This window comes from Gymnoscopelus microlampas (genome assembly GCF_963454915.1).
Source record: "Gymnoscopelus microlampas genome assembly, chromosome: 6".
NCBI lineage: Eukaryota > Metazoa > Chordata > Actinopteri > Myctophiformes > Myctophidae > Gymnoscopelus > Gymnoscopelus microlampas.
In genome coordinates, this window is record NC_139943.1 from 52,724,757 (window position 1) to 52,751,091 (window position 26,335).

At 41.8% G+C, this 26,335-nt stretch overlaps 2 protein-coding genes across 6 annotated transcripts in view; both read left to right on the forward strand.

Annotated features, from left to right (window-relative positions):
• The window catches only part of ptprz1a (protein tyrosine phosphatase receptor type Z1a), a 109,367-nt gene that overhangs the window by 40,630 nt on the left and 42,402 nt on the right, over positions 1–26,335 (forward strand). For all 5 annotated transcript variants that reach the window (XR_014601040.1, XM_084060503.1, XM_084060505.1 and 2 more), the window contains exons 2-4: positions 3,427–3,498; positions 21,250–21,429; positions 26,028–26,179. Coding sequence is in view for 4 of the 5 variants with exons in the window: in XM_084060503.1 (XP_083916629.1) it covers positions 3,427–3,498; positions 21,250–21,429; positions 26,028–26,179 (404 nt within the window). In the remaining variant the exon portion in view is untranslated. The remainder of the gene's footprint in view (positions 1–3,426; positions 3,499–21,249; positions 21,430–26,027; positions 26,180–26,335) is intronic.
• LOC311047899 (pyrin-like) lies at positions 11,610–12,731 on the forward strand (the record flags this gene model as incomplete). Its single annotated transcript, XM_084060848.1, has 1 exon — positions 11,610–12,731. One exon carries the CDS (start codon positions 11,610–11,612, stop codon positions 12,729–12,731), a length of 1,122 nt encoding a protein of 373 aa, XP_083916974.1.

Below are 26,335 nucleotides of genomic sequence, written 5' to 3' on the forward strand. Positions count from 1 at the left end.
CTATAGTCTATTTCCCTTGTCTATATCAAGGGGCAAGGCTTGGATATTTACGATGAGGCCAACACGGAAGCTTATGAATGGCCAGAGTGGCGCTGTTTTACCCTGCGCCGACCTGAAGTGTCAGAAAGAATTTATTTTAGCGCAAGTGAATGGGTTTTTGACAAACTTTAGACTAGATTTTCTTACCGTAATAAAAATTGTCATAAATTCTATATGCTTCCAGTTGCTAGTTTAAAGTCTCCTTTCAATCATCATGATATGCGTTTTGCTAAATTATGGTCCCATTTATTCTAAAATTGACGATAAAGTAGGCTATGCTCCAGGAGGGGCGGGATGATTTGATTGACAACCTACACAACCAATAGCATTCATTCCCCACCCCCGCTCTTGATTGACAAGCTACCCAACCAATAGCATTTTTGGGGGTGTTTTCCGGTTCGCTGGTCACGTGTCTGGTCTCAACCAATAGCGTTTGAGTTCCGGACGTGGCCTACTGTATATATTAACGATGGAGGAATGCATGTTCCTGAACTATCGGCTTCATTTTCGTTCTGTAGAAAGCAGGGGAGTGGCTTTGTCCATTCTTTTTTACAGTCTATGGTCTATATACGTACATTGTGCAAGTAACCTTTTGAGCAGCTGCTCAGGATTCTTTAGTTGTTTTGTTTTGTTATTTTTGTTCTTTTGTTTTAGTGCAGTGGTTTTCATCCATTTTCATATCAAGGTCCATTATTTATTCTGCATTTGAGCCACGGAATCACCATTTGATGAGATTTAGCCTATCGATCAGACCCAAAAGTTTGAATGTTTTGTTGTCGTTGGATAAGATTTTGCACACAATTCCATGCTGTATTGATGTTGGTACCATGGGAGAGATGACAGGCAAACTGTCAAAATACTGATCAAAATAACAATTCTTTAATTAAGTACTGCAGATGTTTAAGAATAATTTAACTCTTGAGAGCGCAAGATGAAACCAAATGGACCCGTAAGGGTCCATTTGGTTTCATTTTACACTCTCAAGAGTTAAAGATCTATCCAATAAAGGGTCCATTTGGTTACCAACTCTCCACCATTTAGCTGGGGACCACCTGGAACCGCCTCAAGGACCACGGGTTGAGAACCACTGTCTTAGTTTCTTTCAGACATCCGCAGGGGAAAATACAATTTTGGAGACTTTGATTGATTGATTGAATACTTTATTACACAGAAATGCAAACAGTGCGGGTACAGTCATGCACGTCGTGCACACATAGACATGGAAGGGGGCTTGAGCCCCTGCCCTTTTACCCGGCGCTAAAAAAGTGCCGTCTCCAGAAAAAAAGATAATAATAAACAAAAAAAAAAAACATTTCAACGGCCCCTATAGCGGCCTAACGATAAGGCCGACGGAAATGGCAGTGGATGTGTTGAATGCAGCTCAAAGTTAACTTTACTCAGGTATCTAGTTTGTCGCCATACAACCTTCCTAGCCCGTGTTATTAAAGAAAAACAGGCGACAATGGAAAAAACGATCGAAAAAAATGCGAAAGTGGTCGTTTTCAAGATGTTTTGGCCAATTATCTCTGGTACGGAAGGTCCAATCTGCTCAGTTCAAAGCTTGTTGGGTGCGTGACTTTGATGACAATAAGCATACCTTTTCGGATTTGTTGGGTTTTTGGGCCTAAAAGTATGGTAATTGTTTGTTAAAAAAAAAATCACACCCAGTGTGAAGAGAGTGGTGCCTTTGAATTAGTGTTCCCACTGGTTGCATCCTTGTGTTGCAATCAGCTGCAGCTGCCCTTTTCAAATTCCAGCCCCTGCCTCTCCAAATCCTTCGGCACGTCCCTGGGTACAGTCATATACACTTGGGTGAAAAAGGAGCCCCGGGGGCTGTGAGGCACACCTCCAGCGCCTTCCGCTTCACATCATCACAAACAGTCCGTTTTACTAGGATGGCGTGTTTGTCCTTCAGAATTATTTTTTGCCCCACTGCAGCACCTGTTGTGGTGAATGTCCTGCAGGCATGCTGGGGAGAAAAAGCTCCCTGTGCTGCTGCTCAGCAGTGGTGGAAAAAGTACTCAGATATTTGACTTAAGTAAAAGTATCAATACTGCAATGGAGAAACACTCTGTTACAAGTAGAAGTCCGGGATTCTGAATTTACTTGAGTAAAAGTACAAAAGTATTGGCATAAAAATGTACTTAAAGTACCAAAGGTGAAAGTACTCATCATGCAGAATGTCCCATTTCAAGTTTTCAAAATGTATACAAATCATTTGAAAATAGCAGATCTACAAGCTCACAACGTGTCGCATCGCGACACGTTGTGAGCTTGTAGATCGGCTATTTTCAAATAGCCGAAATATATATAGAGCTTAAGTGGTTAATGAATGTTTAGTAATAAAAATAAAAATCTAAAAAGTAACTATAGTGACTAACGTTTTTTAATGATTTTAGTGGAGTAAAAGTACAATATTTTAGTCGGCTATTTTTGCTACTTTTGTGTGATATAGAATGGCGATTATTTTACGAAAAAAGTTAAGATACAGAGATAAGAGGTGTCTGACAGTATATCCAGTGATGGCCCTCTGGAGTGAGTGTGGAAATATAGTGTCCCCCTCCATCATCAAGTCACCCCTTGGTGTCGGGTCTCAGGTGCATTCAGCAACTTTTTTTCACCTCTTCCAACCGACTGATCTCCCGACTTCATTGGACTGCCAGTCTGTAGTAATCTGTAGTATAGTCTGTTTAGTGGAGAGATACCTTGAATCGTACAATATTCTCTGACTTTTAGTATCCAATTAGCTTAACTCCTGCTTGTAAAAAGATAAGCATCGTTGGAATGGACTAGACCCTTTGGGCTTTTTCGTGTGCTGGATGTGCACACTGTCTGTGTGCATGCATTGCATACCTGTGGTGTTTTATGGTTGCGTTGACACATGTTCATTCATAATCTTTTTTTTATTAGAGTCGAGACTTGTTGGCGTGACATACCAGCATCTGTGTCACACTGTTTACACTTTGGCTATTCAAAAATAGCAGATATACAAGCTCATAGCGCGGCACCGAGTGCCGCGCTATGTGCTTGTAGATCTGCTATTTTTGAAAATCGTGAAAATATGTGCAAATCTTTGAATATATATTGTATTAAATTTAACATTTGAACTCAAATCTTTGCATCTGGGGGTCCCTGGAACAAAATATTTTGAGACGGGGGTTCGCGGCCAAATACATATCATTTTGGGGGTCCTTGACAAAGGTTTGAGCACCTCTGATTATAGAAACATACGTTTTTTCAGAATACTCGTAGGATTTAGAAGACATTTTGCAGAATCGGCCTCAGGTCTTAAAGGGTTAAAGGTGTTTGTTACTGATGTAATCTGATCAAAGAAATCAGTTATGATGAACGTGTTCTGATTAAACCCCCACCTTTTCTTTATTGCAGCTCAAGTGGTACAAGGCTACGGCTACCGGAATCAGCGCAAATTCTCAGAAGACATCGACTGGTCGTACGCAGGTATGTCAATGTGCAGAATCATTCAATAGACTTAAAATTGTATAATCACATGAGCCATATAGCGTCCCTAATCGGGGTGGCGAACATTCTATGAAAAGTATCAGATCTACAAGCTCACAACGCGTCGCAACGCATCACGTTGGGAGCTTGTAGATCGGCCATTACTTGCTAAGATATTTTGTGTAAAGGGAAAGGGGGGGGGCCTATAGTACTAGAGACTCCTGGGAGACTCCAGTCAGCTATACTGTACGCATATAGGGTTCAAAATGGTTCAAATGTAAAAGAATAGGCTGAAATGTAAACTTAATGTTTGTAGAATTCAGAGATACAGCAACCATGTCTCACCTGTCTCTATCATATTTGAAAACATCTTAGGAATAATAAGGACGATAGATATAGGAGGCTGTAATAGAGGAAGCCGGAGCTTCGTCTCAAGAGCAAATGTTGTTCTTTGATGTCATTTGCATTTTATGTTCTGACCTCGTGGGCAAAGGCACAACAGGTGGTCAGTGGATGCACTTGAAGAGCACAGCTTTGATGTACAGCCGAGAGACACTGTCCTCAAAGAAGCTATCTTGTGAAGTGTGTGTGTGTGTGTGTGTGTGTGTGTGTGTGTGTGTGTGTGTGTGTGTGTGTGTGTGTGTGTGTGTGTGTGTGTGTGTGTGTGTGTGTGTGTGTGTGTGTGTGTGTGTGTGTGTGTGTGTGTGCGCGCGTACACTACTCTACTTCAAAGACTCAGTTCCCTGATTCTAAGTGTGTGCGTGCATTCATGCATGCGTGTAGTTTATGCGCTCAGTCTCAATCATGCATGTGTGCCTGAAATATATATTTTTTGGTATATCATTTATTTTATTACATTTATGGCCAGTGATAGTGTCGTTTTCTTGTCCATGCTCGTGCAGGGTAAGAGAGGACCAGTCTGACTCATCATGTCAGAATTATCATGGAAGCCACTTAAACCCCATTAGACTTGAACAGTCAGCCCATGTGTTCATGTCATGTGACTCACAGATGATCATAGATCATAGAACAGGGGTCCTCAATGTTTTCAGGCCAGGGACCCCCTAACTGAGAGAGAGATGAAGCAAGGAACCCCACTACATAACTTTGTTTTAAATTAGGTCTGCTCTTTGTTTCCTCTACACCTATACCTCTTTGCCAAAAATAGCAGATCTACAAGCTCACGCGAGGCGTTGTGAGCTTGTAGATCTGTTATTTTTGGCAAAACGTTTTCCTCAGAAAAGGGATGATAGGGTTCAAGTGGTTAAAAAATCCTATCACACAAAGATTTGGCGGACCCCTGTAGTAACTCTGAGGACCCCCTAGGGGTCCCTGACCCCCTGTTGAAGACCCCTGTCATAGAACAAATCATCATATACTAGGCTCCAAGTCTTTGACTTTCATCTCACTATAAAGGAATGTCCTTCCCTGACCTTGTTTCTATGTCCACACATCACTGTTTTTAAAGCTATACCATCTGGGGGAATTATGTTGTTTTAACCAATCTGTTAGGTCTAGACCAGTGGTTTTCAACCATGTGGTCCGGGGAACACCAGTGGTCCTTAAGGCAGTCCAGGTGGTCCCCAGCTAAATGATGATGGTAACCAAATGGACCCTTATAGTGCGTAGCAAAAAATCCTGAAGGGGGCGTCAACAAGTGTCATTTGGAGGCGGACATCTTGGTGGGGGATAAACAGGTTGACTTAACATTGACTCCCACCAGTATGTCTGCAGCTACTATGCCACGCCCCCCCCCCCCCCCCCCCGTGGTGACGACACGTTGCCAAGCACTATATCTTTAACTCTTGAGGGCCTAAAATGAAACCAACCCCAGCTACATGTGTTAATATAGTGTCACAATCCTTTTAAACACTTCAACCACTTTATATTTTATACTTTGGCTATTCAAAAATAGCAGATATACAAGCTCATAGCGCGTCACCTCGTGCCGCACTATGAGCTTGAAAAATCTTGAAAATTTGTGCAAGTCTTTGTATATATTATATATTTATTTAAAGCAAACATTTTTGTCAAACAACTCAAATCTTTGCTTCTGGAAGGTCCCTGGCACAAAATATTTTGATCTGGGGGTCTGCAGCCAAATAGCCTACATATCATTTTGGGGGTCCTTGATATGAAAACGTTTGAGAACCACTGGTCTAGAGTATGTTAATACAATTAGTGCTGTGGTTGGAAGTGGGTCTCCTTTAGCCTGGTTCCAGACGAATCTGCCATTGCAACAAAAAAAATGCCCTCAGCAGATCAGGTCTGGCCCCTCTCAATAGAGATCGGATTTCTCTCCCTCCGATGTTGTGAGGGACCAATCAGGGGTTTATCACCAGAGGCATTGTTTGAATTTGCCCCTCGGAAATGCAGGTTCCACACAGAGATTCCAGACTAATATCTACGCTGTGATATTAGTCTGGCCATTCCAGGCCATTTCTCCTCTCCTTACTCTTCCATTGAGAAATGTAGACGCTGGTGTCTTGTGCTGTGGCTCTGCCAGAGGCCAGCTGTCTGTTAAGTGTGCCTGGAGCTAATCTCACAAACCTGCTGGACCAGATCAGAGCCAAACTTTGTATGCTCACTACCAGTAAGCCAAAGAAGTACCTCCTGCACTAGTTTTAAAACGTGTTGCTTTAACTGGTGCCGTATCGGCATGCCATGTGTTTTATTATACATTTGATCTATAACACACTTTGGAAATCACAAAGTGCTACAGTGTTAAATCAAAAGGCACAAATATAACAAAATCAGGGCAAAACAACAAGAAGACCCTTTCTTGGGGGAAAAGATAGATTAAAAACGAATTAAAAGACCCAAGAAAAAGCTTTGTTCTGTGTCCTGGATGTAATGGGGAGCCAGTGGAGTGAACGGAGGGTGGGTGTGATGTGGCCAAATTACGCACACTTTTATGTGTGTGAGCAGTCAGTTATGGGAGTATTTGCTGTTGCTGTGTGGTCATTACATTAAATGTGATGTGATCAGTGTGTCTATTTGTGTCTGTCTGGCTCTGTGTGTGTAATGCCTGATTTATGCTCATATACAGCGCATTGGACAGCAAATAGACAAAATGTATAAGCTCACAACGTGTCACATCCACAACGTGTTATTGTGAGCTAATTAATCTACTATTTGCTGGCGACAGCAGTGTATAAAGCAGGCTTGACGTACACATCATACACATTTAACTGCAACATCCATCTAAAACAAATTTAGCAGCGTCTCCGTGGAAATGATTATTTCACTTATAAACGTGAATACAATGCAGGTCATATCATGACTAGTCTGGGAGGGTTAGCGTCGGAGCTTGGACAGCAGGGGCGCGGCCACTGCGTTGTGATTCAAATCAACAGCCAATGAAGAAAAGGGGGCGGGATCCACATGCAGTGGGTGATGCATCTAAATAGGATCGACGGGAAGCAATTTCCCCTTGAGAAATTTCGGCCGCCATTGTTGTGTACTGCTGTTTGCCTCTCGTCGGACTTTTTAGACGAGTTGCACAGCTCTCAGACCGGTAAGAGGCGTGTCCGCTCAGATTCAGAGCGTGACGTACATCCCGCCCACAAATACCAGGGCTGTGGCCCAGAAGTTCCTCGCCAGAGCTGGCGAAAACTTCTGGGAACTCAGATTATATCATGACTAGCTTGGCTTCGTGAATGCCTATTGAGATGGGGGCTGTTGAGGGGGGTAAAGGGGAACGAGAATGAATAATGTCCCATTTGAAAATATAATTTTCGGAAAATGTTCAAGCGATTCTGCCTCCTCTCCAGATTCATTTGAATCGATTCCAATTTTACCCCCTTTGGGTCTCATGTTAGGATTTGCATCTGAATATGTTCTCTCCTCAAGCAAAATGCATTTGATCTTCATGAATTCATGAAGAAGTTCTGGCACACTTGGGTTTGGCATTGTATGGGGAGAGCGCCATAAACCCAGGAAATGGCTGGTGTCCGGTGCCCAGCTCAAATTCACTTATTATGTCCTTTCTGTCCAACAGCAGATGGAAAGTAATACTGTAGCATCTGACATAATACTTTTCATGTATAATGTGTTTTTTTTATGGGATTAGATATCAAAATTGTCTGTCTGTCTGTCTGTCTGTCTGTCAGACAGACAGACAGACAGACAGACAGACAGACAGACAGACAGACAGACAGACAGACCTATCTATCTATCTATCTATCTATCTATCTATCTATCTATCTATCTATCTATCTATCTATCTATCTATCTATCTATCTATCTATCTATCTATCTATCTATCTATCTATCTATCTATCTATCTATCTATCTATCTATCTATCTATCTATCTATCTATCTATCTATCTATCTATCCGGGGATAGAGACAGGAAGGCAGGCAGACAGACAGACCATGCCAGTCTCTTGAATCCCAGTCGCTTGAATTCACATTATCATGTGTGCTCTGCAGAGCGGTCTGGCCTCCAAGCTGGCCCCCACACGACCGGGACTGTTTACCAGGCTAGTGATGGGAGAGATGAAGTGAGTGCCAAAAAGCAGTGTTATCATCAATCAACATGACACACCAGTAGGCAGCACACTTCACACTATTTTGACTTCTCCAAGGACGCTCTCCAGTCATTTTTTGGCTTCGATTAGGAAAGACTAAGAATGCATGAGGCAGGGTATCATGGACTGTAGGGCAAATCTTTAATTAATTGCCTGGATTTTTTGCATCCTGTTTTTGAACCTCTGTTTGGAGCAAATTTGCATCCCTCTTGATTTAATTTGAATGTGGTAAAGCGTGACACAGTAGTAGTGAGTAGTAATATACCTTTAGTTAAAGGCAAATCGCCGATCTACAAGCTCACAACGTGTCGCAAGGCGACGCATTGTGAGCTTGTAGATCTGCTATTTTCTAAAGATTTTTAGACATTCGTACAGTATAGATGCTCGACAAAGCCAGATGCACCGTGATGGATTCAAACCCCCAGACTCCACGGTGGTTCCTCCCCCCTCCCTCGTTATCCTAGCTCATCACCTCCCCTCCTGCTGGTCCTCTCCAAGGTTATGTAAAGAAGGAAAGGACACATACCTCACTTTCTCGATCCGGCAATTCCAGCTGGCAGATTCATCCCACCGGGAGGGCAAACTGGAGCCCAATGTTCAATGGAATGCATTGAAGTCCATGAGAGACGGACGGATGGACAAGCATAATAAACACTATCTATGAATGATTTATAGTCCAGGAGTCTTCAACAGGGGGTCCGGGAGCCCTAAGGGGGTCTCAGAGTTACAGGGGGGGTCGCAAAATCCTTGGCCTGAAAAACATTGAAGAGGATTTATATATTCTCAGAGTTACAGACCCATAAGAGTCCATTTTGGACGCCTTGTGGTCCCCAGACTCGATGTTGAGAACCGAGTGTATTACCTCATCGAGCCCCTCTCCTCTCCCCTCCCCTTCCCTCCCCTCCTAGCTATGTGGGCGTCACAACAAACAGAATATGGGTGACACATGGTCGGAGGCTGGCTGTCACGCACAGTAGGGCAGTTGTGGGGCCGGAGGGGGCACAGACAGGCAGAAGGAGGGCATTGTTTCGCCCAAACCGACTTTGCCCACTGCTAACGCCACACCAATGATACCCCCCGACCTCCCGTCTGCCCTCCCCGCCGCCCGGCGCCAAAACATCCTCTGACCCTTACTGTCTGTATGATTGCAGAATATGAGCACAGAACACAAATATCCTTCAACTGCCGCGACAGTGACTCCGCTCAGCCATAGCCAGCTGTAGACTGGGAATTCAAAGATTATGTCAGTTGACGTGGTGAATTATCATAAATCAAAGATTTCCTAATTTTCATTATGATTGGCTGTTTTAGTTTTATGTATTAACCACTTAAAGGGCAAGCCCACTTTGGTAGAAGTTTGGGTTGTGTAGTTACCTTGCCATGATGTAACTCGAAATGTGGACAAGAAATCAACAGGGAGTTAAAATGTGTATTAAAAAACAAACAGTGCTGGGTTTGGTGATGTTCTATATTGTCTGAATCAACTTTGTTTACGCTTGTTTACGTGCTAAAAGAGTGACTTTGAGAGCTGTTTAACCCGAACAAAGTCAATGAGGAGTATATTTAGATTTATCAATTTCTAATCAATGGAGCAATTATTTTTTTATTTTACATCATAACTACACAACCCAAACCTCTACCAAAGTGGTCTTGCCCTTTAAACCCTGTATACTTTGTTGACCGGCGTACCGCAGGGGGCCCGTACTGTACTAATCTCTTCGCTCACGACGCATTGTGCTGCTGCTGCCTGCGACACGTTGTGAGCTTGTGCATTGGCTATTTCTGGACGAATGTTCACCTAGTCTGACGGGTCCAGAATAGGTACACTATTAGGGTTCATGTGGTTAAACATAGTTCACCTTCTGGTGGTGTTTTTATGGTGTTTTATGTCTTCTCTGACTATTTTGAGTTTCTTCCTGGAGGCTGAAACCTTGAGGGTCAAACGTGCCAATAGAATAACAGCGCTTTAATGACGCAGTAGAAATATACCCTCCCCCTCATTATCATAACACAAACAGGTGTGGGCATGAGGAGGAAGAGGGACTAGGACAGGTGGGTGGTCTTGTAGGAGGAGGCGGAGGGACTGGTTCAGGTGGGAGGTGCTAAGGTGAGAACCAGGTATACTTAATGAACTGGAGGCGTGTCCACATAAAAACATAACACTTTCTGTACACTTTTTTTGAAAAAAATCTTCCTCCTAGTATAACCATAATACCTGATGATTATGTTTTGGGGGGGGGGAGGGAGAAATCACTGAAAATCACGGCACCCCGTCTTTAAGTACATTTTGATACCATGCTTTTGTACTACATTTTTAATTCCAGACTTTTACTAACAGAGTATCTCTACATTGCAGTATTGATACTTTTACTTTTCCACCACTGACTGTATCTCTCTCCAGACCCCTATGGGTACAAGCCTTCTCTCTCTCGTCTGGCTATGAGCCACTTGTATCCTTTTATCTCCCTGCCTCGCAAAACTTTGGACAGATAATACAGAAAATCCTCTTTCCTGTACCTCGCATACCTGCAGTAGGAGGTCTGCATGTCAGGAACAAAAATACTTGAAGGGAAAAGTGTAAACAGCTTATTATGGCAGCATGAATGGATCCCTCTGCCCCCTTTGAACTGACAGAGAACTAGCTTAAACATATTTTTCTTCTTTTTCTTGGCTTTTATCTAACGGTGCACAATAACGCGTTCATCCGTCAACTATAGCAAACGCCTCTGGGGTAATACCTGTGAACAATAGCAGGAGGACTGAGTAATTGTTTTCTCCGTGGTGTACCGTGCCATTTGTTTTGGCAATAGCTCAATTCAAACATGTTATCTATAGCAGACATTTGAGACCAATTACCAAGCACCAAGCCTACAAAGTGATTCTAGAACTTTGAAATGACATTTATTGTGTTTACACATTATTATGTTTGCCGTGGCTTTAGTTTATACCCAGAGGCGGCATTTCAGAGAAACTGGGTATAGCAAGAAACCGCTTGAGCCCCATCTCAAAAATAGCACAAATAGCTGATCTACAAGCTCACAACGTGTCATGATGCAACTTGTAGATATCCTATTTTCATAATTGTTTGAAAAAGATAATGAATGAATAAATACATTTCAACTCAATCGAAAATCGGCGATCGAAAACCGGTGAAAGTGGCCTGTGTGAGGGCCGCGTAGTGGCCCGAACTCTAGCCCGAACCTCTGGTTTCCTAAAAAGGCAAGCTCAGGTTGGTCAATTTGGAGCCATGTGGAACTCCATATTTGGGCAAGACTGACACCATAGTTGATGATGACAGATTCCAGTCAGCTTGACTTAAAAGCTGATTAGTGTGAGGAGCACTTTTAATCTCAGTGTGTAGAAATGGTGTCTTCCAGCGGTCTCCTGACTGAAGAGAATTTACGTTGTGCTATCTGTCTGGATGTGTTCACTGATCCAATCTGCACTCCATGTGGACACACCTACTGCAGAACCTGTATCTCACATCACTGGGACACTAGTGATGTGTGTCAGTGTCCACTGTGTACAAAGATATTCAATTACAGACCAGAGGTATATGTGAATACTTGTATTTCTGAAATGGTTCATCAGTTCAGGAATCACAAGTTGAAAGAAGAGTATGAAGCAAAGACAGAGGCTGAAGTTCAGAAGATGATCCAGGAGAGACAAGTGAAGATTCAGGAGGTCAAACACTCGGTAGAGCTCAGCAGGAAAGATGCAGACACAGTGATAGCAGGCAGTGTGCAGGTCTTCACTGCTCTGATCAGCTGTATTGAGAGAAGCCAGGCCGAGCTCATTGATGTGATTGAAGAGAAGCAGAAAACAACAGAGAAACAGGCTGAAGGCTTCATCAAAGAGCTGGAACAGGAAATCACTCAGTTGGAGAAGAGATGCTCTGAGCTGAAGCAGCTCTCACGCACTGAAGACCACCTCCACCTCCATGGCTTGACATCCATCAACACACCTCCACCCACCAAGGACTGGACAAAGGTCAATGTCCATCAGTCTTCCTATGTGGGGACTGTGAGGACAGCTGTGGCTCATCTGGAGGAGACACTCAGTCAGGAGATGGAGAAGATGTTTGAAGTTGAGCTGAGGCGGATCCAGCAATATGCAGTGGATGTAATTCTGGACCCTGATACAGCAAATCCCAAACTCATCCTGTCTGAGGATGGAAAACAAGTGAATGAAGGAGACGTAACGAAGAATCTCCCAGACAACAAAGAGAGATTCTCACTATGTGTCAATGTCTTAGGAAAACAAAGCTTCTCCTCAGGAAGGTTTTATTACGTGGTTCAGGTTACAGGGAAGACTGAGTGGGATCTAGGAGTGGTCAGAGAGTCCATCAACAGGAAGGGATCAATCGCTCTGACCCCCAACAATGGTTACTGGACTATAGGGTTGAGGTACGGAAATGAGTACAAGGCTGCTACTTGCCCTTCTGTCCTCCTCCCTGTAAGAGAGGAGCTCCAGAAAGTGGGAGTGTTTGTGGATTATGAGGAGGGTCTGGTCTCCTTTTATGATGTGGAGACCAGAGTTCATCTCTACTCCTTCACTGGCTGCACCTTCACTGAGAAACTCTATACATTCTTCAGTCCCCGTTATAACAATGATGGTACAAACTCTGCTCCTCTGATCATCTCTCCTGTCAACCGGGACGCTGATCTTGATCAGCGTCCCGGTGGGAACATGTTTTGGTGAAAACAAGCCTTATTCAACGGCCCGTAGCAACAAATTGGCCGATTGCGGTTACAACATTTTTGTTCCGGTGAATAGAGGAGACCCTCGACCCCCTGCGCCCCCCTCCCCGACACCCTTTGTTTATGTGTGTTTATGTTTGGAACACAGTTCGTGTTCGTGACGTGATCTAAGATTCCGCTATGGGGATATCAACACAAAAAATAAAGCCACGAACCAGGGGGACAGCGCCCTCTAGCGGCAGTGATGTCAGACTTCGGTGCTCTATTCTGTTGTTAAGCCTGTTGTATGCGCCCCGTCAGAACAACTCCTGGGTCCAAGTCAGGTCCAAGTGTGTGTTTTGCCAATATGCAGTGCTGCAGTGCTGTGTCCCTCGCTGTTTTAACAGATCTGAGACTAAAATAACGACTAAAGTGTCATTCTACCGCTTTCCTGGCAACGACAAAGAGAAGAGGAAATCGTTATTTTATATATATATATATATATATATATATATACATACATATATAAATATATATAAATAATTAAAAATAAATAATATAATGTTAATAATAATGAATAAAATACATACAATAAATACATATGTATATAAATATATATATTAGCCTACTTTTTAGCGGCGCTAGCCGCGGATCCTGCTCTATACCTGGCTTTTGCGTCAACGTTCTGATTGGTCAGACACGTCAACAAGGTGATTGGTCAAGCTTCACGTGACACGTGGCTATAAACACATTATAAACACTTATTGATGACAAAATGTATCAAAGGCGCCGCTACCTTCACACAGGTGTGATTTTACTGTCTATGACAGGGGTGGGCAACTTTGATGATGGAGAGGGCCACTATATTTCCACACTCACTCCAGAGGGCCACATTGCATACTGTATACTGTCTCTCCGTATTTAAACTTTTTTCGCCTTTCTGTCACACAAAAGTAGCAAAAATAGCCAATCTACAAGCTCAAAACGCGGCGCTGTTTTGAATTGGAATCCAGAATTTAGTTTTTGCCGTTTTTTAATTGGAATCCTGAAAAGTAACATTTTTGTTTAATTTAAAATGCATTTAGTTATACTTATGTTAACTTTATGAACTTAAATACAAATACATTGGACATAAAAAAGACAATAGAATTGTAATACTAGTCATTAAGCTACTAATGTATACTGAAGTAATTAAAACGGGTCATGTTTGAATTGTAACAGCTGAAATAAATAATATATCAGTATTCCAATTTTATCCTGCGGGCCGCATTAACTGAAGGTGGGGGCCGCATGTGGCCCCCGGGCCCCGGGCCGCCAGTTGCCCATGTATGGTCTATGATATTAGCTTTAAGACCCTTATTAACCCTCAATGGTTCATTTCTGAAAAAGGAGGTTATTGTAAAAAAGATTTACGTGTTCCGACATATTTGTTTACAATGAAGAGTGGACGGCGCTGGTGCCTTTTGGACCCGGAAGTGACGCCGGACTACAAAAAGACGTCGGACTTAAAAAACGAATAGTCTCTGAAATGTTTCGTACACACGTTCACGTACATAAATATATATATATATATATATGGAAAGGAATTATGCTACTTGTATAACTCACACAAAGTACAGTAGTTGCTCACTCCCTCTCCATTCATGTAAAAAAAGAACATCAGCAATCAACATTGCTTTTAGGAAGCATTTTGTTTCGCCCCAGTTGCAGGCAGCCTCGCTGTCACACACACACACACACACACACACACACAAGCGCACGCACGCACACACACATACGTTAACAGGTTAACACTGAGGATTTTTTTACTGTGTGTGTGCGTGTGCGTGTGCGTGTGCGTGTGCGTGTGCGTGTGTGTGCGTGTGCGTGTGCGTGCGTGTGCGTGTGCCCCTGGTAGCCTGCCAGCTGAAAGAGATGAGGTGGTAAAGTGTGCAGCCAGTCAGTCAGTCAGTCAGTCAGTGTGTTGTGAGCATGTTTTCCATGTTTCCATCAGCCATTGACATGCTAATAATGGGTCCCTGACCTAAAAGCCTATCTGGCCTCATTTAGTCTCTTTTGTCCTCTGGGTGGAGGTTGTTATACCTCAAGCCTGCAAATTAGACACTTTTGACCTGGTCTCCCTATGTTGGGTATGTAATAGGAGAAAATTCCAATGGTTCCCCCATAAATGTGTACAGTATATAATTATATTTAAACACCCTTGCATTGTGTTAGAAACCTGCTGACACTTTTGGAGTTGGAGCAACTTTTTAAACAATACGCGGTGCGAAGCGACACGATTTGAGCTTGTAGATCTGCTACTTTTTGTGTTTTTTAATTTGAATCCTGAAAAGTACGGTAACAGTTTTGGACATATGAGGTTTCCACCCGACAGAGGCGATATAGTGCTTAACACATATACTGCCAATCCCGAGATATCTCGGGACATTAAATCCACCCGTTACCTGCGTATCCCCAGATATCTCGGGATCGTCTTTTTATGTGGTTTGATAACGAAAAAAAAATGTTTTGGTACCATCCTTGATTTTTTTTTCCCCATGACGCTTCCGACCCATCCTATGAGAAAATTTCCGACAACCGTTTCCGGTTCGTTTTTTATCTTGAAAAAACAGTTTTTCCCTGGTTTTGGCTAAAGATCATGGTTTTCACACGGTTTAAAAAACGAATGGTAAGCTCCGGTTGTATTTTCTTTTCTTTGATCGACGAACGGTTATCCTCTTTGTGTTTAAAAACGATCTGATAGCCGATCGGAGGCTAAGCTAATCTAAGATGGCCGGTGGGGAAACGTCACAGCCACGTCACAGCCAAACGGATATGACTTTTGCAGCCTCTTTTGGCCGCTGATACCACAGAAGAAGAAAAAGAAAAAAAAGTGTAAACATTATGAGGGCTCGTACGTCCGTCGTTGCTGTTTATAAACACCATCCGATCACGGATTTTAATGGATATAATGTTTTTGTGAACGGTTCAAAAGGCTATAAAACTCAAAAACGCTGGCAGTGGGTGAGTACCTTATGAATAAACTCTGGCAGGGAATGTGTTAAAAGCTGCCAATCCTTAATGTCATCATGTTACATGTACCCGGGATTCAAACCCGGGTACCCCCATGCGTGAGCTGAAGATGTTGTACTGTTGAGCTGTAAGGGACAGCTCATTTAACATAATGAGATTGATCAAAATGTATGTTTCATTCACACAAAAAAAGTAATGGATTACAGCTTGGCTGTGGCGTGGGGTTAACGCTCCATCTTGGCTGTGGCGTATAGTAGGCCTACGACCAGTGTAACAACATTACTGTGTGCACAGTGCACACTACAACCAGTTCCATGGAGAACAAAAAAAAACAGTGGGGAAATTGACCAAAATGTGCAAAATAGCGTAATTATGAGCTTTTACTTTGAGCAATTTTCAGAGTGGTCTGTTTCAATGTGGCAGACAAGGAAACCAGAGACAGATTATGGCTTGGAAGCTTGGCTAAAAGGAACCACATGTAAAGCGTGAGCAGCGTTGCCATGTCTGCTTATTATAAGCAACGTTGGCCTTGATTTCTGTAAAGTCGGTGGTAAATATTGGTAGTTGCGGGTTGCGTTTTTTTTTGGGGGGGCTTGTTGCTTATTTGGAGCTAGTTTCCTAATGTTGTTTAAACCAGTGGTTCTCAAACATTTTCATGTCAAGGAACCCCCAAATATGATATATGATATAATATGTATTTGTCTGCATATCCCCATCTGTAAACATTTTGCATTAGGACCACCCATACAAGCTTTGTGTTGTGAAAATATTTCTAAAATATTCAGAATATTTCCCTTATTTTTTTGCAAGACCACATTTTTTTGTTGCATATCTACAAGCTTGTGAGAGAGTTTATAGGTTTAAAGTGGTCACGTGGCCTATAATAGTCGCTTCTTTTGGATTTGTTTTCATACACCTGGTTGCTTATTTCTCTCGCAAAATCTGGCAACACTGCGTGTGAGCCCATGGGTGCCCATGGTACACATTATGCCCTGCAAATGGTAGCGCCCCCATGTGACCATCAATCTTATGAGGTGTTGACGGCCTGAGCGTCAACTCTGACTGACGGGACAAATTACAAGCAGATGGTAGCAAAGCCTTTGTGAAGCCTAATTTACACCAGTCCAGTCCTTCCGTACAATAGCAGACCTACAAGCAGTGGTGGAAGAAGTACTCACATTTTTAACAACGAAAAAGTACCAATACCCTATAGAAAGACTCTGTTATTGTTCTGTATTCACATTTTACTTGAGTAAAAGTATAAAAGTAGGCTACTGGTGTCAAATTGTACTTAAAGTACCAAAAGTAAAATTACTCATTATGCAGACTAGTCCCATTTCAGGTTTCAAAATGTATACAAATCTTTTGAAAATAGCAGATCTACAAGCACACAACGCGTCGCTAAGCGACGCGTTGTGTGCTTGTAGATCGGCTATTTTCAAATAGCCGAAGTTCAAAATAGTGCTTAGTTGATTAATGTATGTTTTGTCTTAATAATCCAAATCTGCAAAGTAATAGCCTAACTAAAGCTGTCAAATAATTGTAGTGGAGTAAAAAGTACAATATTTACCTCTAAGATGTAGTGGAGTATAAGTATAAAGTATTACAAAAAATTAAATACTCAAGTAAAGTAAAAAAATATCTCAAAATTGTACTCAAGTACAGTACTTGAGTAAATGTACTTACTTTCCACCACTGCAAGCTCACAACAGCGACATGTTGTGAGCTTGTAGGTCTGCTATACCGGTTGCACAACACCGTTGTACGACAAAAGTATAAATCAGGCTTCAAGGTGTTCATTCAAAACATCAGAAAATATGAGCAGAACAGAACAGGAAGTCCCTCAGTCGTAACCCTGCATGTTTTTCAGATTGCTTTTTCAGCCGAGGGCCAAATGCCAATATAGTGAGATTAGATCATTTTGGCCAGTCAATGGGATGATGAATGAGTGACATTGTTTAGTTCCCTTTGAAGGGCAACTGACTCTCAAAAAGAGGGGATGAATTCAATCTTTTATGCAAGACAAGTGCGCTGTAACACTTTCCATTGGCTTTCATGGTTTCATACATCCATTATTAGTCTGTCAAAATAAGAACAAATGAACTTCTCTCTTTTGGGGAGCAGTAAATGATTGAATATAGCTCTGGGCTATATTTGTGTGGCACTGTTTAAGAAACCAGTTAAAAAAAACATGTGAGAACATTTGTTTCTAATAATGCTTTACAGACAGACCCCACCTGGACGTGGTTAGCTTATTTGCTTGTTAGCCAAAGTAGCACACCTGCAACCTTTTCTGTGTTTAAAAGGAGAGACATTACACGTGGGAACGTTTTGACCGAATGTACACCCCTGTTGTTTTGAACATTGTGTTGGGAGTGTGAAAACACTGACCTTTCTTGTGTTGTCAAAGTGCAGTAAAGGTCTCGCTCGCTTAGTAGTAGGTAAACTGGTTATGGATAGACTGCACTTCCAAATACAAAGGAGTCTAAAAAAAACTAGGCGGATATTGTTTGTTCTTTTTACCGCTTTTACTTCTCGAGTTGCTAAGAAACGAGTGCCTCTGTGCCAAATGATTCAGGGTAGCTGCAAGGTGTTTGATGTTAGGATGATATTCATGATGGAGTGAAAAGGGAAATTGTGAGTTTGATAGCCAAGTTCTCAGTTAGGGCGTGTACAGTACCACATGCCAGTAAGTCCCAAATAAAAGGCTCAGAAAAGCCCAACCAAAAAGAAGAAATGCATAAATGCAACAACTGTTGTGACTGACTGACAGTGTTGACTGAGTTCTTGTTGTCCTAGTCTAGTCTTCTTTGTCTTGTCCTATATGTTTTTCTCTTTCTTGTCTTTTTCTTTTCTCTTTCTGCGGACCGCACCCGCTCGGGCCAGTGTAATAACTGGATGGGGGGCTTATGAACCGGATATATGGACAGACTGTACCTACTAGGGCAGTGGTTCTCAAAGTGGATTTCAGGGACTCTCTGGGTTCCTTTAGGGGGGTCTAAATTGACCCTTACAAGTATGTAACTCTGACAGTATACAAATGGAACCAAATGGATTTGTATACTGTTAGAGTTAAGGGGAGACCTTGAAATCTAAAAGTTTGAGAACCATTGTACTAGGCTATATTTATTTAGCGAAATAGAGGGAGATGTGATTGTATTGTGCATACTTCAATGTCTGATGGTGAACATGTCTCTACACACTGAGAAGGAAATAAATAATGGGCTACAGTACCACAGGATCAGGGCAGTTGTAACAAAGCACTAAAGGCTGAGGAGGAGACCGAAATCATTTCACACAATGAAGTTGTGAGAACATTTCTAAGAAGTCTCTGCTAAGCCACAAAAGAGCACAACACTTGTTAACCCATTAAGAGCTGAGGCCGATTCTACTTAAATGCCTTCTGAATCAGTAGTTCAAGGACACTGAAAATGTTTTGTGCCAGGGACTCTTTCAAAAATGTTAAAAAATAGCAGGTGTACAAGCTTGCAGCGTGGCACGAAGTGACGTGCTGTGAGCTTGTACTGTATATCTGCTCTTTTTACTGTTCTAAACCACTGTTCTAAATCCTAAGAGTTCTCTCAACAACTTATGTCAATCTAAAATGACACAGATGCTATCTCGGTTTTAATGGGGTTAAAGGAACGCTTCACACATGTTCAGCCTTATCTTCATATAATTCATACATGGGCAACTGGCGGCCCGGGGGCCACATGCGGCCCCCACCTTCACTTAATGCGGCCCGCAGGTTAATATCGGAATACTGATGATTTCAGCTGTTACAATTGCAAACATGACCCGCTTTAAGTACTACTATTATATTAGTAGTAGCTTAATGACTAGTATTACAATTCTATTGTCTTTTTTATGTCAAATGTATTTGTATTTAAGTTCATAAAGTTAACATAAGTATAACTAAATGCATTTGAAATTAAATAAAAACGTTACTTTTCAGGATTCCAATAAAAAAATAGCAAAAAAGGAATCTGAATTCCAATTCAAAAATAGCAAAAATTGCAGATCTACAAGCTCAAAACGCGTCGCGCTGCGACGCGTTTTGAGCTTGTAGATCTGCTATTTTTGCCATTTTTGTGTGACAGGCCCGACAGTATATGCAATGTGGCCCTCTGGAGTGAGTGTGGAAATATAGTGGCCCTCTCCATCATCAAAGTTGCCCACCCCTGATATAATTGGTCCTCACTAATGCTCATAAGATGGTACCACTGGTAGGCAGGTCTCTGAACTGCACACTACAGCTCACCTCTGAGACACAGAGCGCACCGCAGACAGAAATGGTGCTATAATGAGCATTACTGAGGACCAATGAAGATAAGGTTGAGAATGAATAGTGAAGGGCTCCTTTAAAGCTGCAATCCTGAACTTATTTAATGAATACAACTTTAGACTGATGTTTTGGTGTCCCACGTGGGAGACCTGTGTTCAAAACTCAGGTGGAACATACGAATTGCAGCTTTAAAGTGTCAGGAAACTGTGATGATGCAGGAGGAAGTCTGGGGGGGGGCACAGTAGGTGGCATTTATACTGTGGCAGCACAAGTCTGTCTGTCTGTCTGTCTGTCTGTCTGTCTGTACTTCACAATGCAATAATCCCTCCCGGACAGAATACAAAATCTCCCTATTAACCCATCAATGCATCCACGGTAACGCTCCCTTCTACCTTAAGGAACTCCTCAAACCACAAACCTCCACTCGCAACCTCCGCTCTGGAAACACTAACCTTCTCCGCATCCCCCATGACCAAGTTCTGTACCCTGGGGGGGGCGGGTACAGAGCTTGGCCCTGACCACCTGAGAGTGAGACATTACCCCATTAAAACCAGGAACCATTATTTTATAATTTGGCTATTCAAAAACAGCAGATATACAAGCTCATGGCACAGCACTGAGTGCCGTGCCATGAGCTTGTATATCTGTTATTTTTGAAAAATGTGTGCAAATCTTTGAATATATAGATATACATTTTTAACTCAAATCTTTGCTTCTGGGGGGTCCCTGGAACATAATATTTAAATATGCATCCAAATACATATCATTTTGGGGGCCCTTGACATGTTGTTTGAGAATCACTGATTATAGAAACATACGTTTTTTCAAAGAAACTGTTAGGATCTAGAACATATTTGTAGAATGCCCAGAAGCAAAGAGTTACAAATGTTCGCTTAAAATATCTATATATAAAAATATTTGCACACATTTTCATGATTTAAAAAAAAGATTGCAGATCTATGAGCTTGTATATCTGCTATTTTTGAATAGCTAAATAAATCTAAAAATGAGACAGATTCTTTCCTGGTTTTAATGGGTTAAAGCGTTTTTTTTAGCTACACTTGTTTTTCTCCTAGGCTTTATGCCCTCATGTGATTTTAATGTTTTAAAATTATTGTTTATACAAATTATGTTACCCTGATTGCAGCACTTTGAGATTTGTTCCAAATGTAAAGTGCATTATAAATAAAAGTCATTATTATCATTATTATTATTAACTCATCACGACTTCCTTTTTTGCCAGGAACCCTAAACCAAAAGCACTGGGCGAAGAAGTATCCATCTTGCAGCAATGCCAAGCAATCGCCCATCAACATCGAGGAGGACCTGGCTCAGGTGAAGCTGCAGTACCAAAAGTTGACGTTCGACGGTTGGGAGAACGAGACGTCCGACAGAACCACCATAAAGAACGACGGGAAGACGGGTAAGAAACCAACAACTTCACCACATCACTGACACACCGCTCAGATAAACTGTAGTCAGTAATAAATCAAAAAATATTTGACAAAATGTTTGCTTTCAAAAATATATATTTAAAGATTTGCAAAAATGTTCACGATTTTCCCAAAATATGTGCAGTAGGTCTATGTCAGAGGTCCACTCGGTACAGATAGTGTTTATATGTGCAGTAGGTCTATGTCAGAGGTCCACTCGGTACAGATAGTGTTTATATGTGCAGTAGGTCTATGTCAGAGGTCCACTCGGTACAGATAGTGCAGGAAACTCGATAGTTAGTCTTGTTAGGGTGGTTGTATTCCATTGGCTAACCTTCTTTTATCACAACACTTCACAAATCTTGTTGCTGATGAAAAGATTTAAAGAACAAAAACAGTTGTTCAATACATTTGTTTGCAGATTCATTCAGAATGCACATGAATGGCTTCCTTCAATGACTACACTGTTGACCTGTATGGTGCATTCTTCCACCCAAACAACCCACAATAACCCACACTTGTTTGTTTGCTTACTTTTCTTTCCTTTTTGTGTCCACTTTGTCCTTTCTTTTCTTCCATCCATTGCATCCCAAAGTGTTATCTTTCAGTTTTGTAGTAAGCCCGTTTTGGCCTAGATTGGAAAACTTGGGGTCAATCGTGCCACATACAGTAGCATGCTAGTCTCTGGGATATACCATTACCGGTTCTTTATCTGTGAGAGTTCAAGGCCTTTTGTGGATTCTTCTCTTAAGTGGCATGAAATACAATAGCCAACAATGTACGTTCAAGGTAATTGTTCAGTGAAATGGTATACCAAAGAAGACCCTGCCTGTTGAGGAGGCTAAAGTCACCAGGCGAGTCCAGTGTTTCAAAGGGAGACAGTCAGCAAAGAGAGATCACTGATGCATTCAGGTCAGTTTAGCCCTTCTTTATGTAAAGCAGGGTTTCTCAAACCTTTACACCTCGAGACCCAAAAGAGACGTACAAAAAAGCATTATGAATGAGCGGCACTATGTCACTTTTTTGTAATGAATACAATTACGTTTTGTCCAATTTGTATAGTTAATACAATATAACTTATATAATTGGGGTGGTTGTATTTTGTATCCCTGCTCTTCTGTTGAGACATCTTTAGATTGTGTCAAAGGTCACGTCTCGACACACGATCTGACACGAATTCTGACCTGATGGTCAAGATTTAAATGTATCCCCTGAGAAGGGCAGAAAAAAAATGCAGCACTTAAGCAGGAAACCGTGTTCAAATCCAGGGTAAAAGAGGAAAGTTACATAGTGCAGCTTTAAGCTCTATTTTAAGAATAGTGAAAATAGCCGATATATAAGCTCACAACGCATCAAAGATTCTGGACAAAAAAGGTTTTGAAAATTGACTTGTGTGTATTTATTTAAAATGTTCTGAAAGTCATCTGAAAAATCTTTGTAGAACAAGATTGTGGGGGGAGGTTAAAAAAGGCATGTATACACGTATTTACTTTCCCCAATGTTTGTGAAACGCTGTTATAAAGAACAACACTCTGTGTTCAGCACAGCTAAGATGGAGGCAAACATAACCTCATCCAGTCTGTTAAGTCTGGATGATGAGTATAGACACGGACAGGAACCTACAATCAGACGTGCAAAAACAACAGCATTTAAATGGCCAAGGGTTTGCTCTCACAAAAACTCCTGTTGTGAAATGTTATAGTTGAGGCTAATTATAAACCTGAGTATATACAAACGAACAAACTGAGTGTTTATAAAGCCAAAGTGCAGTAACTACGTTTTTGGACACACCGACTTATTTGTGTATCCCAAAGGTCAAATCAGCCTTTGTGATTTTGGGGGATAAACAATTACCTCAAGAACAGATATACAACTAGTGTAATATCACTTATCCGATATCTCATTTGGCTGACCAGTTGAAAGACTTTTAAACCTATTTATCAGTTAAAGGTAGGGTAAGTGAGTTTCTTTGGCTAAAATAACTGTTAAATAGCTCTATATTCTGTCAGTACTCATTGCTATAGAGTGTTCAGTAACAGGAGTCTCCATGTCGCTCCAGCTCTTTATTAAACAGAAAATGCATTTTCAGGTCGGGATACAGATTAAACAAGTGAAATTGGAAGTGATGACACGAATAAATGAGCAGACAAAATTGGAACTGGAACACTATCAAAGTGAAGCTGATAAATGGGTACTCTCTACTGATTGGCTGAAATTTTGTCATCTACCTGAAAATGTATTTTCTGTTTATCAAAGAGACATGGAGACTCCTGTTACTGAACAAACACTCTAGAGTAGAGCTTTAACCTTTTAACATAAAGCTTTTTGTTTTAACCTTTCATTTTCTTTTCGTAGTTACTGCACTTTGGCTTTATAGGGCAGAGTAGCTAACATTTCTGTAGATTCTTATTTATACATTGTATTTATTTGGTAGCAAGACACAGGGGCAGGCCTGGCCTGTTTCTGGGGGTAAAAGGACCTGGCACAAACTGCAGTCAAGGCGATTGACTCTGACTTTGAGTGAATTGTCAATTCATTGGTCTGCTGCGTGTCTCACCCCAGTGCGCCCGGCCTGACCCCAAACATGGGCCCATAGAGTCTATAATGACACGATGGCCTCCCTGTCCAAAGCCTTAGACCAATCAATAGTAAGTGTGGTGCCTCATCAATCACAATGATATGGTGTTCAGTGACGAAGCTGCACGGCCAGGCTGGCTGCTTGTTGGGGGCGTGTCCACTAGTACAGTGGTTCGGGTCATGTCCCCACATGATTTTGACAAATGACAGTGACAATTTAAGGACTTTTAAGACCTTTTAGATACTTAAACAAAGAAAGAAAAGAAGAAAATAGACCATTACTTCATCAAAAGTAATTGTGAGCTTGTAGATCAGCTATTTTTCACAATACTTATCTGTGGAACCGAGTCGAACTCGGGGGGGAATATGATTATTTTGGGGGGTCACAGCCTGAAAGGGTTGAGAGCCATTGGACTGGTGTGTTGACGGTCTACATCTCCTATGGCCAAATTTATAAATACTTAACCTACAGCATAAGTACAAAAGTGCTTCATAATTACACCGTTGGTGTAAAGTGATGCTGCGTTCACTCAAGTGGTGACAAAGCTACAAAACAAGCCGAGCATGGATACAGCTACAATGTTGTTGAGTCACCGCTGAAGTGTTGTTCAAGCCACACCACACACATGAAAATGGATGAACGAAGAATTGGTTAACCCTTTAAGACCGGGGAAAGAATCTGTGTCATTTTTAGATTTCTTTGGCTATTCAAAAATAGCAGATAGACAAGCTCATAGCGCGGCACCGAGTGTCGTGCTATAAGCTGGTAGATCTGCTATTTTTGAAAAATCTTGAAAATGTGTGCAAATCTCTGATCTACAAGCTTGTATATCTGCTATATTTGAATAGCCCTAAGTATAATGATTATAGGCAGCTACAACATCTAAAATGACACAGCTATGCGTTTCTGGATTGAATTGGTTAATGGTAAAAATGTGTTCCATTTACAGAATGGAGCAGGAATTGTGGGCAGAGAGAGAAGGGGAGTAGAAATGGTGGAAGAAAAACATTTTTGTTTGATGCTTCGTGTCGCAGGCCTACATTGAAAATGACTTGAAGCAAATATGTCACTTTGTCGCTGCTAGTGTGAACACAGCATAAGAGCTTTACAACTACAGTATGATCCAACTTTCACGCTCTTCATGACTGTCACTTCACCAGGCATTTCTTGTGTTTTTTATACTTAATTGTGCGACAGTTTCACACACCAAAAATAATCTACAAGCTCAGAAAAGGTCAGGCTTAAGTCCTGTTGTTGGTCTCATTCACCCATTACCCATCACTCTAATTTAAACAGGCATGAAACCGTATGCTGATTGTGTACTTTGTTTTCATGTACAGGTTATAAACTACAAAACATAAACAAACTTAAAGTAAACTGTGATGTAAGCAATGCAGCTGATAGAATTACTAATGGGTGGGTGTAGGTGTATACTACACCCACCCATTACAGTATATACTGTTGACTAATTGTCAAGGCTTGCACACCGGCACGTCTAAATCTAACACGCCCATTAATCGTTGTATTAGCTGCAGCTGCGTTGATTACTTGCCTGCCATGTTGCTTACTAGTCTCAGCCTGGTAAACCATTCCGGTCGCGTGAATTCACATAATCATGTGTCTTCTGACGACGAGTCTGGCCTCAATTGAGCGCTGGGTAGGCGTTTCGCAGAAACCAAAAAGTGGAAGAGCCAATCACCGTCTGTCAATCACAGTGCCCTGAGCGTAGATTATGTGAACTAGACCATACCCCGGTGAAGTGCACAGGCGAAAGTAGTTGCAAACGTGGGGAGCAGCTGCTATTTTTGAATAGCCAAAGAAATCAAAAATGACACAGATACTTTGCTGGTCTTAATTAGTTAAGTGTCTGGCGCATGTTACTATTGAACAGCAAACACCATATAGCTACTAGATTGTAGCTATACAATACAATACAATTACTATTACACTATACATGTGTTTATCAATTCAAGTGCTCAGATGTCATCTTCTTTTCTCTTTCCCTCTCAGTGGCGGTGAACCTACATGGAGATTTCTTCATCAGCGGAGGCGGTCTCAGGTCAAAGTTCAAGGTGGCTCGTATCACCTTCCACTGGGGTCGCTGCAACGCCTCCTCAGAGGGCTCCGAACACAGCCTGGACGGAGTCAAATACCCTCTGGAGGTAATGGAGCCGAGCCTCATCCAGGATAACCTTACATTGTTATAGGTCTAACGTTTGGCTTCCCTAAAGCAGTGGTTCTCAAAGTGGGGTCCGCGGGGACCCCTAAGGGGTCCTTGAAAGGAGTTCAAGGGGGTCCCCGTGCAGCAAAATGTGTTA